General features: G+C 38.6%; 1 protein-coding gene across 3 annotated transcripts in view; it reads left to right on the top strand.

The window, feature by feature from the left end:
* Positions 1 to 12,334, top strand: part of FAM120C (family with sequence similarity 120 member C) — a 175,759-nt gene that overhangs the window by 97,359 nt on the left and 66,066 nt on the right. For all 3 annotated transcript variants that reach the window (XM_082376563.1, XM_082376562.1, XM_082376561.1), the window contains exon 10: positions 8,026 to 8,275. In XM_082376563.1, coding sequence (XP_082232689.1) covers positions 8,026 to 8,275 — 250 coding nt within the window. The remainder of the gene's footprint in view (positions 1 to 8,025; positions 8,276 to 12,334) is intronic.

Below are 12,334 nucleotides of genomic sequence, written 5' to 3'. Positions count from 1 at the left end.
TTTTGATTTCTCCATCAAATCTAAATGAGATCCTTGCCGGGTAGAGTAATCTTGGTTGTAGGTTCTTCCCTTTCATCACTTTAACTATATCATGCTACTCCCTTCTGGCTTGTAGAGTTTCTGCTGAGAAATCAGCTGTTAACCTTATGGGAGTTCCCTTGTATGTTTTTTGTCATTTTTCCCTTGCTGCTTTCAATAATTTTTCTTTGTCTTTAATTTTTGCCACTTTGATTACTATGTGTCTTGGCGTGTTTCTCCTTGGGTTTATCCTGTATGGGACTCGCTGTGCTTCCTGGACTTGGGCGGCTATTTCCTTGCCCATGTTAGGGAAGTTTTCGATTCTAATCTCGTCAAATATTTTCTCGGGTCCTTTCTCTCTCTCTTCTCCTTCTGGGACCCCTATAATGCGAATGTTGTTGCATTTAATGTTGTCCCAGAGGGCTCTTAGGCTGTCTTCATTTCTTTTCATTCTTTTTTCTTTAGTCTGTTCCACAGCAGTGAATTCCACCATTCTGTCTTACAGGTCACTTATCCGTTCTTCTGCCTCAGTTATTCTGCTATTGATTCCTTCTAGTGTAGTCTTCATTTCAGTTATTGTATTGTTCATCTCTGTTTGTTTGTTCTTTAATTCTTCTAGGTCTTTGTTAAACATTTCTTGCATCTTCTCGATCTTTGCCTCCATTCTTATTCCGAGGTCCTGGATCATCTTCACTATCATTATTCTGAATTCTTTTTCTGGAAGGTTGCCTATCTCCACTTCATTTAGTTGTTTTTCTGGGGTTTTATCTTGTTCCTTCATCTGGTGTATAGCCCTCTGCCTTTTCATCTTGTCTATCTTTCTGTGAATGTGGTTTTTGTTGCACAGGCTGCAGGGTTATAGTTTTTCTTGCTTCTGCTGTCTGCTCTCTGGTGGTTGAGGCTATCTAAGAGTCTTGATGGGAGGCTCTGGTGGTGGGTAGAGCTGACTGTTGCTGTGGTGGTCAGAGCTCAGTAAAACTTTAATCCACTTAACTGTTGATGGGTGGGGCTGTGTTCCCTCCCTGTTGGTTGTTTTGCCTGAGGCAACCCAACACTGGAGCCTACCTGGGCTCTTTGTTGGGGCTAATGAGAGACTGTGGTAGGGTTCACACCAAGGAGTACTTCCCAGAACTTCTGCTGCCAGTGTCCTTGTCCCCACGGTGAAACAGAGCCACCCCCCACCTCTGCAGGAGACCTTCCAACACTAGCAGGTAGGTCTGGTTCAGTCTCCCCCGGGGTCACTCCTCCTTCCTCTGGGTCCCGATGCGCACACTATTTTGTGTGCGCCCTCCAAGAGTGGGGTCTCTGTTTCCCCCAGTCGTGTCGAAGTCCTGCAATCAATTCCCACCAGGCTTCAAAGTCTGATTCTCTAGGAACTCCTCCTCCCGTTGCCAGACCCCGAGGTTGGGAAGCCTGACGTGGTGCTCAGAACATTCACTCCAGTGGGTGGACTTCTGTGGTATAAGTGCTCGCCAGTCTGTGAGTCACCCATCCAGCAGTTATGGGATTTGATTTTACTCTAATTGCGCCCCTCCTGCCGTCTCATCGTGGCTTCTCCTTTGTCTTTGGATGTGGGGTATCATTTTTGGTGAGTTCCAGTGTCTTCCTGTCGATGATTGTCCAGCAGCTAGTTGTGATTCTGGTGTTCTCGCAAGAGGGAGTGAGAGCACGTCCTTCTACTCCGCCATCTTGTTTCCTTCCTCTCATCAGTGTCTTATAATTTTCTGCATACAGGTCTTTTGTCGCCTTAGGTAGGTTTATTCCTAGATATTTTACTCTTTTTGTTGCAGTGGTAAAGGGAAGTGTTTTCTTAATTTCACTTTCAGATTTTTCATCATTAGTGTTTAGGAATGCAAGAGATTTCTGTGCATCAATTTTGTATCCTGCTACTTTACGAAATTCATTGATTAGCTCTAGTAGTTTTCTGGTAGCATCTTTAGGATTCTCTATGTATAGTATCATGTCATCTGCAAACAGTGGCAATTTTACTTCTTCTTTTCCGATTTGGATTCCTTTTATTTCTTTTTCTTCTCTGATGGCTGTGGCTAAAACTTCCAAAACTATGTTGAATAACAGTGGTGAGAGTGGGCCACCTTGTCTTGTTCCTGATAATATAGGAAATGGTTTCAGTTTTTTGCCATTGAGAATGATGTTGGCTGTGGGTTTGTCATACATGACCCTTATTATGTTGAGCTAATTTCCCTCTGTGCCTACTCTCTGGAGGGTTTTTATCATAAATGGGTGTTGAATTCTGTCAAAAGCTTTTTCTGCATCTACTGACATTATCATATGCTTTTTCTCCCTCAGTTTGTTAATATGGTTTATCACATTGATTCATTTGCATATATTGAAGAATCCTTGCATTCCTGGGGTAAACCCCACTTGATCATGGTGCATGATCCTTTTATTGTGCTGTTGGACTCTGTTTGCTAATATTTGTTGAGGATTTTTGCATCTATGTTCATCAGTGATATTGGCCTATAGTTTTGTTTCTTTGTGACATCTTTGTCTTTTTTTCATATCAGGTTGATGGTGGCCTTGTAGAATGAGTTTGGGAGTGTTCCTCCCTCTGCTATATTTTGGAAGCGTCTGAGAAAGATAGGTGTTAGCTCTTCTCTAAATGTTTGATAGAATTCGCCTGTGAAGCCATCTGGTCCTGGGCTTTTGTTTCTTGGAAGATTTTTAATCACAGTTTCAATTTCAGTGCTTGTGTTTGGTGTGTTTATATTTTCTATTTCTTCCTAGTTCAGTCTCGGAAGGTTGTGTGTTTCTAACAATTTGTCCATTTCTTCCAGGTTGTCCATTTTATTGGCATATAGTTGCTTGTAGTAACCTCTCTTGATCCTTTGTATTTCTGCAGTGTCAGTTGTTACTTCTCCTTTTTCCTTTCTAATTCTATTGATTTGAGTCCTCTCCCCTTTTTTCTTGTTGAGTCTGGCTAACGGTTTATCAAGTTTGTATATCTTCTCAAAGAACCAGCTTTTAGTTTTATTGATCTTTGCTATCATTTCCTGCATTTGTTTTTCATTTATTTCTTATCTGATCTTTATGATTTCTTTGCTTCTGCTACCTTTTGGGCTTTTTTTGTTCTTTCTCTAATTGCTTTAGGTGCAAGGTTAGGTTGTTTATTTGAGATGTTCCTTGTTTCTTGAGGTAGGATTGTATTGCTATAAACTTCCCTCTTAGAACTGCTTTTGCTGCATCCCATGGGTTTTGGGTCATTGTGTTTTCATTGTCATTTGTTTTTGCATAGTTTTTGATTTCCTCTTTGATTTCTTCAGTGATCTCTTGGTTATTTAGTAGTGTATAGTTTAGCCTCCATGTGTTTGTATATTTTACAGATTTTTTCCTGTAATTCATATCTAGTCTCATAGCGTTGTGGTCAGAAAAGATACTTGATATGATTTCAATATTCTTAAATTTACCAAAGCTTGATTTGTGACCCAAGGTATGACCTATCCTGGAGAATGTTCCATGAGCACTTGAGAAGAATGTGTATTCTGTTGTTTTGGGGTGGAATGTCCTATAAATATCAATTAAGTCCATCTTGTTTAATGTATCATTTAAAGCTTGTGTTTCCTTATTTATTTTCATTTTGGATGATCTGTCCATTGGTGAAAGTGGGGTGATAAAGTCCTCTACTATGATTGTGTTCCTGTCAATTTCCCTTTTATGGCTGTTAGCATTTGCCTTATGTTTTGAGGTGCTCCTATGTTGGGTGAATAAATATTTACAATTGTTATATCTTCTTCTTGGATTGATCCCTTGATTATTATGTAGTGTCCTTCTTTGTCTCTTGTAATAGTCTTTATTTTAAAATCTATTTTTTCTGATATGAGAATTGCTACTCTAGCTTTCTTTTGATTTCCATTTGCATGGAAGATCTTCTTCCATCCCCTCACTTTCAGTCTGTATATGTCCCTAGGTCTGAAGTGGGTCTCTTGTAGACAGCATAAATACGGGTCTTGTTTTCGTATCCATCCAGCCAGTCTATGTCTTTTGGTTGCAGCATTTAATCCATTTACATTTAAGATAGTTATCGATATGTATGTTCCTATTACCATTTTCTTAATTGTTTTGGGTTTGTTATTGTAACTCTTTTCCTTCTATTGTGTTTCCTGCCTAGAGAAGTTCCTTTAGCATTTGTTGGAGAGCTGGTTTGGTGGTGCTGAATTCTCTTAGCTTTTGCTTATCTATAAACGTTTTAATTTCTCTATCGAATCTGAACGAGATTCTTGCTGGTTAGAGTAATCTTGGTTGTAGATTTTTCCCTTTCATCACTTTAAATATGTCCTGCCACCACTCCCTTCTGTCTTGCAGAGTGTCTGCTGAAAGATCAGCTGTTAACCTTATGGGGATTCCCTTGTATGTTATTTGTTGTTTTTCCCATGCTGCTTTTAATATTTTTTCTTTATATTTAATTTTTGATAGTTTGATTAATATGTGTCTTGGCATGTTTCTCTTTGGATTTATCCTGTTTGGGACTCTCTGCACTTCCTGGACTTGATTGACTATTTCTTTTCCCATATTAGGGAAGTTTTCAACTATAATCTCTTCAAATATTTTCTCAGTCCCTTTGTCTCTTCTTCTGGGACCCTTATAATTCGAATGTTGGTGTGTTTAATGTTGTCCCAGAAGTCTCTGAGACTGTCCTCAATTCTTTTCATTCTTTTTTTTTAATTCTGCTCTGCGATAATTTTTTCCACTATTTAATCTTCCAGGTCACTTATCCTTTCCTCTGCCTCAGTTATTCTGGTATTGATTCCTTCTAGAGAATTTTTAATTTCATTTATTGTGGTGTTCATCATTGTTTGTTTGCTCTTTAGTTCTCCTAGGTCCTTGTTAAACCTTTCTTCTATTTTCTCCATTCTATTTCCAAGATTTTGGATCATCTTTACCATCATTACTCTGAATTCTTTTTCAGGTAAACTGCCTATTTCCTCTTCATTTGTTTGGTCTGGTGGGTTTTTACCTTGCTCCTTCATCTGCTGTGTGTTTCTCTGTCTTCTCATTTTGCTTAACTTACTGTGTTTCGGGTCTCCTTTTTGCAGGCTGCAGGTTCGTAGTTCCCGTTGTTTTTGGTGTCTGCCCCCAGTGGCTAAGGTTGGTTCAGTGGGTTGTGTAGGCTTCCTGGTGAAGGGGACTGGTGCCTGTGTTATGGTGGCTGAAGCTGGATCTTGTCTTTCTGGTGGGCAAGAGCACGTCCAGTGGTGTGTTTTGGGGTGTCTGTGAACTTAATATCATTTTAGGTGGCCTCTGTGCTAATGGGTGGGTTTGTGTTCCTGTCTTGCTAGTTGTTTGGCATGGGGTGTCCAGTACTGTAGCTTACTGGTCGTTGAGTGGAGCTGGGTCTTACCATTGAGATGGAGATCTCTGGCAGATCTTTCACTGTTTGATATTACATGGGGCTTGGAGGTCTCTGGTGAACCAATGTCCTGCACTCAGCTCTCCCACCTCAGAGGCTCAGGCCTGACACCTGGGCAGAGCACCAAGACCCTGTCAGCCACACGGCTCAGAAGAAAAGGGAGAAAAAAGAAAGCAAGAAAGAACGAAAAATAAATAAATAAAATAATGTTATTAAAATAGAAAAAATTATTAAAAATAAAAATGTAATAAAAAAAGAAAGAAAGAAAGAAGAGAGCAACCAAATCCAAAAACAAATCCTCCAATGCTAACAAGTGCTAGAAACTATAGTAAAAAACAAAAAAACCCAAAAAAACGGACAGTCAGAACGCTAGGACAAATGGCAAAAGCAAAGCTATACAGACAAAATCACATAAAGCAACATACACACTCACAAAAAGAGAAAAAGTAAAATAAATAAATCTATCTATCTATATGTATACATAAAAAATAAAAAAGGAAGCGCACAAACAAATCAATAAACAAATATACCAATGATAATAAACTCTAAATACTAAATTAAGATAAATATAGATCCAGAAGCAAATTACATGCAGCAAGGAAATCTCAAGTCTACAGTTGCTCCCAAAGTCTAATGCCTCAGTTTTGGGATGATTTGCTGTCTATTCAGGTATTCCACAGATGCAGGGTACATCAAGCTGATTGTGGAGATTTAATCCACTGCTCCTGAGGCTGCTGGGAGAAATTTCCCTTTCTCTTCTTTGTTCACACAGCTCCTTGGGTTCAGCTTTGGATTTGGCCCCTCCTCTGTGTGTAAGTCACCTGAGGTGTCTTTTGGGAAGTCTGAGGTCTTCTGCCAGTGTTCAGTAGCTGTTCTGTATGAGTTGTTCCACATATAGATGTAGTTGTGATGTATTTGTGGGGAGGAAGGTGATCTCCACGTCTTACGCCTCTGCCATCTTGTAGGTGCCCCCTGGGCTCCAAAGGATCATCTCCAAGCCTCTGAAAAGCCTCAAAGCCACTTCTGAGACCTCTGTGATGTTTCTGCCAGGGGGCAGGCAGCGTTTAGGGCCCTCCATTTACGACCCAACTTGGAAAGAAAGTCACTGACCCTGGTTTAGATTTCACTGTGTCTGTTTGCTGTCTTACATTCGGGACCTTTCCTGACGTCTAATTTTCCTTCTTCTCTTTCTATGTCGCTGTATAGCACATGGAACTATATTCAATATATTGTAATAACCTATAATGGAAAAGTATCTCAGTCCTCCTGGCTGGACTATCCACCCATCCATGTGGTCAAATATTCATTCAGATGAGGGCCATGCCCGAGGGATGGTGGAGCAACAAGACAGGAACTGGAGTCTCCGGCAACTTGGAACACTTACTGATCTTAGAATGCTCACCTCCAGTCCTGGGCACAGTCTCCACCTGCTTGTACCAGGCTTGGTCTTTGTGACCACCGGCATACTGCAAAAGGGACGTCAGGGTATAGAGGAGACTTCCATTTTAGTCTTGCATTCTTTATCTCGGACTATAATAGGGGCAGGGTGGGCATGCAGCCAATTCATAAATTTTAAATTGCACACTGTTTTGAGTAGTGTGATGAAATCTCGCATAGTCCTGCTCCCTCCCACCCAGGACGTGAAACATTCCTCTGTTCAGCGTATGCTGCCTGTTAGTCACTTAGTAGCTGTCTGGGTTATCAAATCAACTGTCCCAGTATCTCAGTGCTTGTGTTCAATTAACCCTTATTTTACGTAATAATGGCCCTGAAGTGCAAGAGTAGTGATGCTGGCAATTCAAATATGCCAAAAGGAAGCTGTAAAGTGCTTCCTTTAAGTGAAAAGGTGAAAGTTCTCAGCTTAATAAGGGAAGAAAAAGAATCATATGCTGACGTTGCTAAGATCTATAGTAAGAACAAAAAGATCTATGGTAAGAACGAGTCTTCTGTCTGTGAAATTGTGAAGAAGGAAAAAGAAATTTGTGCTAGTTTTGCTGTCGCATCTCGAACTGCAAAAGTTATGGACACAGTACACGATAAGTGCTTAGTTAAGATGGAAATGGCATTAAATTTGTACAATAAGATATTTTGAGAGAGAGAGACCACTTTCACATAACTTTTATTACAGTATATTGTTATAACTGTTCTATTTTATTATTAGTTATTGTTGTTAATCTCTTACATATCTTTATCATAGGTACGTAGGTATAGGAAAAAACATAGTATATGCAGGATTCGGTACTGTCCATGGTTTTGGGCATCCACTGGGGGTCTTGGAACTTATTCCCTGCAAATAAGTGGGAGACTGCTGTGTGACTGTAGAGCTGTGTGACCATTGAACTTTGATTCCTTTTTTCACCTGCAAAATGAGCACTGTGTTTTGTGATAATATAGTCATAATGCTTCTCTCTCAGGTTTGTTCTGAAGAGTAAGTAAGATTTACATTTATATGTAAAATACTTAATACATACCAAGCATCTAACAAATGCTTACTACTCCTGCTGTTACTACTGCTAAGAATAAAAATTATAGTGACAGAAAATACAAAGATGTTCAAGTGTGATGGTTTCTGTCAATTGTGACCAGCTGCAGAAATGCTCAGAGTCTCTATAGCCAGTTTTTCCTCAATTTCTGTTTTCTAGTTCCTTCAGTGATCCTTAAAGAGTGGTCTGCCTATAAAGGGAAGTCACCTCAAACCCCTGAGCTGGTGTCTGCACTGACATTTCGGGAATGGACTTGCCCAAACCTCAAGAAGCTCTGGCTAGGCAAAGCAGTTGAGGACAAGAACAGAAGGATGCGTGCCTTCCTGGCCTGTATGAAGTCAGACACACCCAGTATGCTCAATCCGGCTAACGTCCCCACCCATCTGCTGCTCATGTGCTGTGTACTCCGGTAAGCCATGTGACCGGGAAGTGGTCAGTTCATTTCTATTTTACTTTTTTGACATTTCCTTTAAGCACATGGTTTTTATGGTATTTTGAGGTGGGGAGGTTTTATGTTTACTTTAGACTTCAGAAACATTGGAAATCAATTGCTGTGATAGTCTCCTCAGTTTATGATCTTCTGTCATCATCAGCCCATGCATAAACACTCTTTTATTTTTGGTTTTATATTTGGTTTTTGTCCCCTTCAGCCTTTCTTCCTGATTCAGTCCCCTTCTCTCTACCCATAGTTATCCACTCTTGGGTATTTGATGTGTGTCCCTCCAAGCCATCTTCCATATATTTATATTTATATATATATATATATATATATATATATATATATATATATATATATATATATATATCCATGCACAATCTATAGTGATGTTTATGTGTGTAGATTTTTTCCTTTTTTTATGAAAGATACTGTGTTGTACATATCATTCTATTTCTTACTTTTTCACTCTGTTATTTTGTAGATCTTTCTGTATTCGTATATGTTTTGTTCCTGATGACTGCTGAATTATATTCCAACAATTACTTATATCATAGTACTTTATTTGTTGTTTGATAGTTATTTCCAGTTCTGGGGTATTGCAAACAGTGCTACAGGGAATATCTTCATAGATGTCTCTGTATCTTTGTGTTCCTGTGTCAGTTTATTTGAAGTATGTATTCAGGAGTTGAAGTCCTGGATCCTGTAAATATGCATATAGATTTTTCACCAAATATGGCCAAACTGCTCTAGATTTTATTTGTTCTAAATTTATAGTCCTATGAAGAATGCATAAGGGTTTCTATTTCTTCATATTATTGCCAGGGCTGACATCTTATAACTTCTTAATTTTTGCTAATCCAGTGGGTTTCAAGTAGTATCTTTTATTTTAATTTGCATTTATTTGACTACAGATGAGGTTGATCTTCTTTTTTATATATATTAGCTATTTGTTTTCACATTCTCTGAAGTGCCTATTTATTTATCTTGCAAATTTTCTTTTAGGTTACTTGTCTTTTTTCTTGCTGATTACAGAAGTTTCTTGTGAGGTTGGGATTGACACATATACACTACTATGTATAAAATAGATAACTAATGAGAACCTGCTGTATACCACAAGGAACTCTACTCAGTGCTCTGTGGTGACCTAAATGGGAAGGAAATCCAAAAAATAGGGGATATATGTATACATACAGCTGATTCACTTCGCTGTACAGCAGAAACTAACACAACATTGTAAAGCAACTATACACCAATTTAAAAAAGCAAAAAAAAAGAACAATACCCAAGAAGTGACAATGGTGACGGCAACTGGCTATCTTTATGCAAATGTAAATTTGGTTCAACTTTCTTTAGGGCAATTTAGCAATCTGTATATAAATGACAATTTAGCAAGACTGTATGTTAAACCTTAAATACATAATATACCCTAAAAAAAAGACATACAAATAAAGCAAATATCTTTTCTATATCTGTGTGTGTATGTGTCAAATATCTTTTCCAGTCAGCCACAAGTTTTTAGAAATTTATGTACAATACCCTTTTTAGAACAAAAGTATTTCATTCTCACTGACCTTTCATTATTATGATTTCATACATACAGAAAAGTGGGACTTCCCTGGCGGTCCAGTGGTTAAGACTCCACACTTCCACTGCAGGGGGCGTGGATTCCACCCCTGGTCAGGGAACTAAGATCCCGCATGCCACACCATGTAGTGTGGCCAAAAAAAAAAAAAAAAATACAGAAAAGTTGGAAGGATAGGATGGCAAACACTCATATGACCACCACTTAGATTCTGTAATTAACAGCTTTATACCATATAACCATATAAACACTCATATGACCACCACTTAGATTCTATAATTAACAGCTTTATACCATATAACCATATAACTATCCCTCTCTCCATCTCTAGCCATCCATTTATCCATCCTTTTTGATGCATTTCCAAGTAATATGCAGATATCAGTACACTTTACCCCTAACCAATAAGTATTTAAGTTGATTTTGTCAAATCCATCAATCTGTACATTTATGGTGTGTGCTTTGGGGATCTTATTTAATAAATTCTTCCCTACCCCTGGGTCATAAAGATGTGTCTACTTTTTCTGTAACTATAATTTAACTGTTTACATTATAGTTTTATAATGTTGCCTTCCGTGTAAGGTCTTTAATATAGTGGGTATTTATTCTGTATATGCTGTATAAAAGGATCTAATTTTATCTTCTCTACATAATAAGCCAGTTTTCCCAACTCCACTTATTAAATGACCTGTTCTCTCCCTATCGATTTGTGTTACCACCATTACTAGGTACCAAGTTCCTTTATATACTTGGGTCCATTCCTGGATTCTATTTTGTTCCATTGCCTACTTGCTTCCTTGCCAGTATCACATTCTTTCAATTATTAAGGGTTTGTAATTTGCCTTAATATCAGGTCAGGTAAATCTCCACTCTGCTTTTCTTGTTGCATACTTGTACTAACTATTCCTGAATCACATAAATCTTTTATTTTTTAATATCTTTATTGGAGTATAATTGCTTTACAATGTTATGTTAGTTTCTGCTGTACAACAAAGTGAATCAGCTATACGTATACATATATCCCCATATGCCCTCCCTCTTGGGTCTCCCTCCCACCTTCCCTATCTCAACCCTCTAGGTCGTCACAAAACATGGAGCTGAACTCCCTGTGCTATACAGCAGCTTCCCACTAGCCATCCATTTTACATTTGGTAGTGTATATATGTCAATGCTACTCTCTAACTTCGTCCCAGCTTCCCCTTCCCCCGCTGTGTCCTCAAGTCCGTTCTCTACGTCTGCATCTTTATTCCTGCCCTGCCACTAGGTTCATCAGTACCACTTTTTACTTTCCATATATATGGATTAGCATACGGTATTTGTTTTTATCTTTCTGACTTACTTCACTCTGTATGACAGACTCTAGGTCCATCCAACTCACTACAAATAACTCAGTTTCGTTCCTTTCTCTGGCTGAGTAATATTCCATTGTATATATGTGCCACATCTTCTTTATCCATTCATCTGTCGATGGACACTTAGGTTGCTTCCATGTCATGGCTATTGTAAATAGTGCTGCAATGGACATTGGGATACGGTACATGACTCTTTTTTTTTTTTTTTATCACAGCACCATCCCCACCCCCCCACCGTGGCTTTCCCCCGTTGGTGTCCATACGTTTGTTCTCTACATCTGTGTCTCAACCTCTGCCCTGCAAACCGGTTCATCTGTACCATTTTTCTAGGTTCCACATACATATGTTAATATACGATATTTGACTCTTTTTGAATTATGGTTTTCTCAGAGTATATGCCCAGTAGTGGGATTGCTGGGTCATATGGTAGCTCTATTTTTAGTTTTTTAAGGAACCTCCATCTGTTCTCCATAGTGGCTGTATCAATTTACATTCCCAACCAACAGTGCAGGAGAGTTCCCTTTTCTCCACACCCTCTCCAGCATTTATTGTTTCTAGATTTTTTGATGATGGCCATTGTGACTAGTGTGAGGTGATACCTCATTGTGGTTTTGATTTGCATTTCTCTAATGATTAGTGATGTTGAACATGTTCTCATGTGTTTGTTGGCAATCTGTATGTCTTCTTTGGAGAAATGTCTATTTAGGTCTTCTGCCCATTTTTGGATTTGGTTTTTCTTTGTTTCTTTTTTTTTTTGATATTGAGCTGCATGAGCTGCTTGTATATTTTGGAGATTAATCCTTTGTCAGTTGCTTTGTTTGCAGATATTTTATCCCACTCTGAGGGTTGTCTTTCCATCTTGTTTATGGTTTCCTTTGCTGTGCAAAAGCTTTTAAGTTTCACTAGGTCCCACTTGTTTATTTTTAATTTAATTTCCATTGCTCTAGGAGGTGGGTCAAAAAGGATCTTGCTTTGATTTATGTCATAGTTGTCCTGCCTATGTTTTCCTCTAAGAGTTTTATAGTGTCTGGCCTTACATTTAGGTCTTCAATCCATTTTGAGTTTGTTTTTGTGTATGGTATTAGGGAGTGTTCT

The sequence above is a fragment of the Balaenoptera borealis genome, assembly GCF_965194805.1.
Source record: "Balaenoptera borealis genome assembly, chromosome: X".
NCBI classification, from domain to species: Eukaryota; Metazoa; Chordata; class Mammalia; order Artiodactyla; family Balaenopteridae; genus Balaenoptera; species Balaenoptera borealis.
Note: the sequence above shows the minus strand (reverse complement) of the source record. Positions and strands in the feature narration are given on the sequence as shown.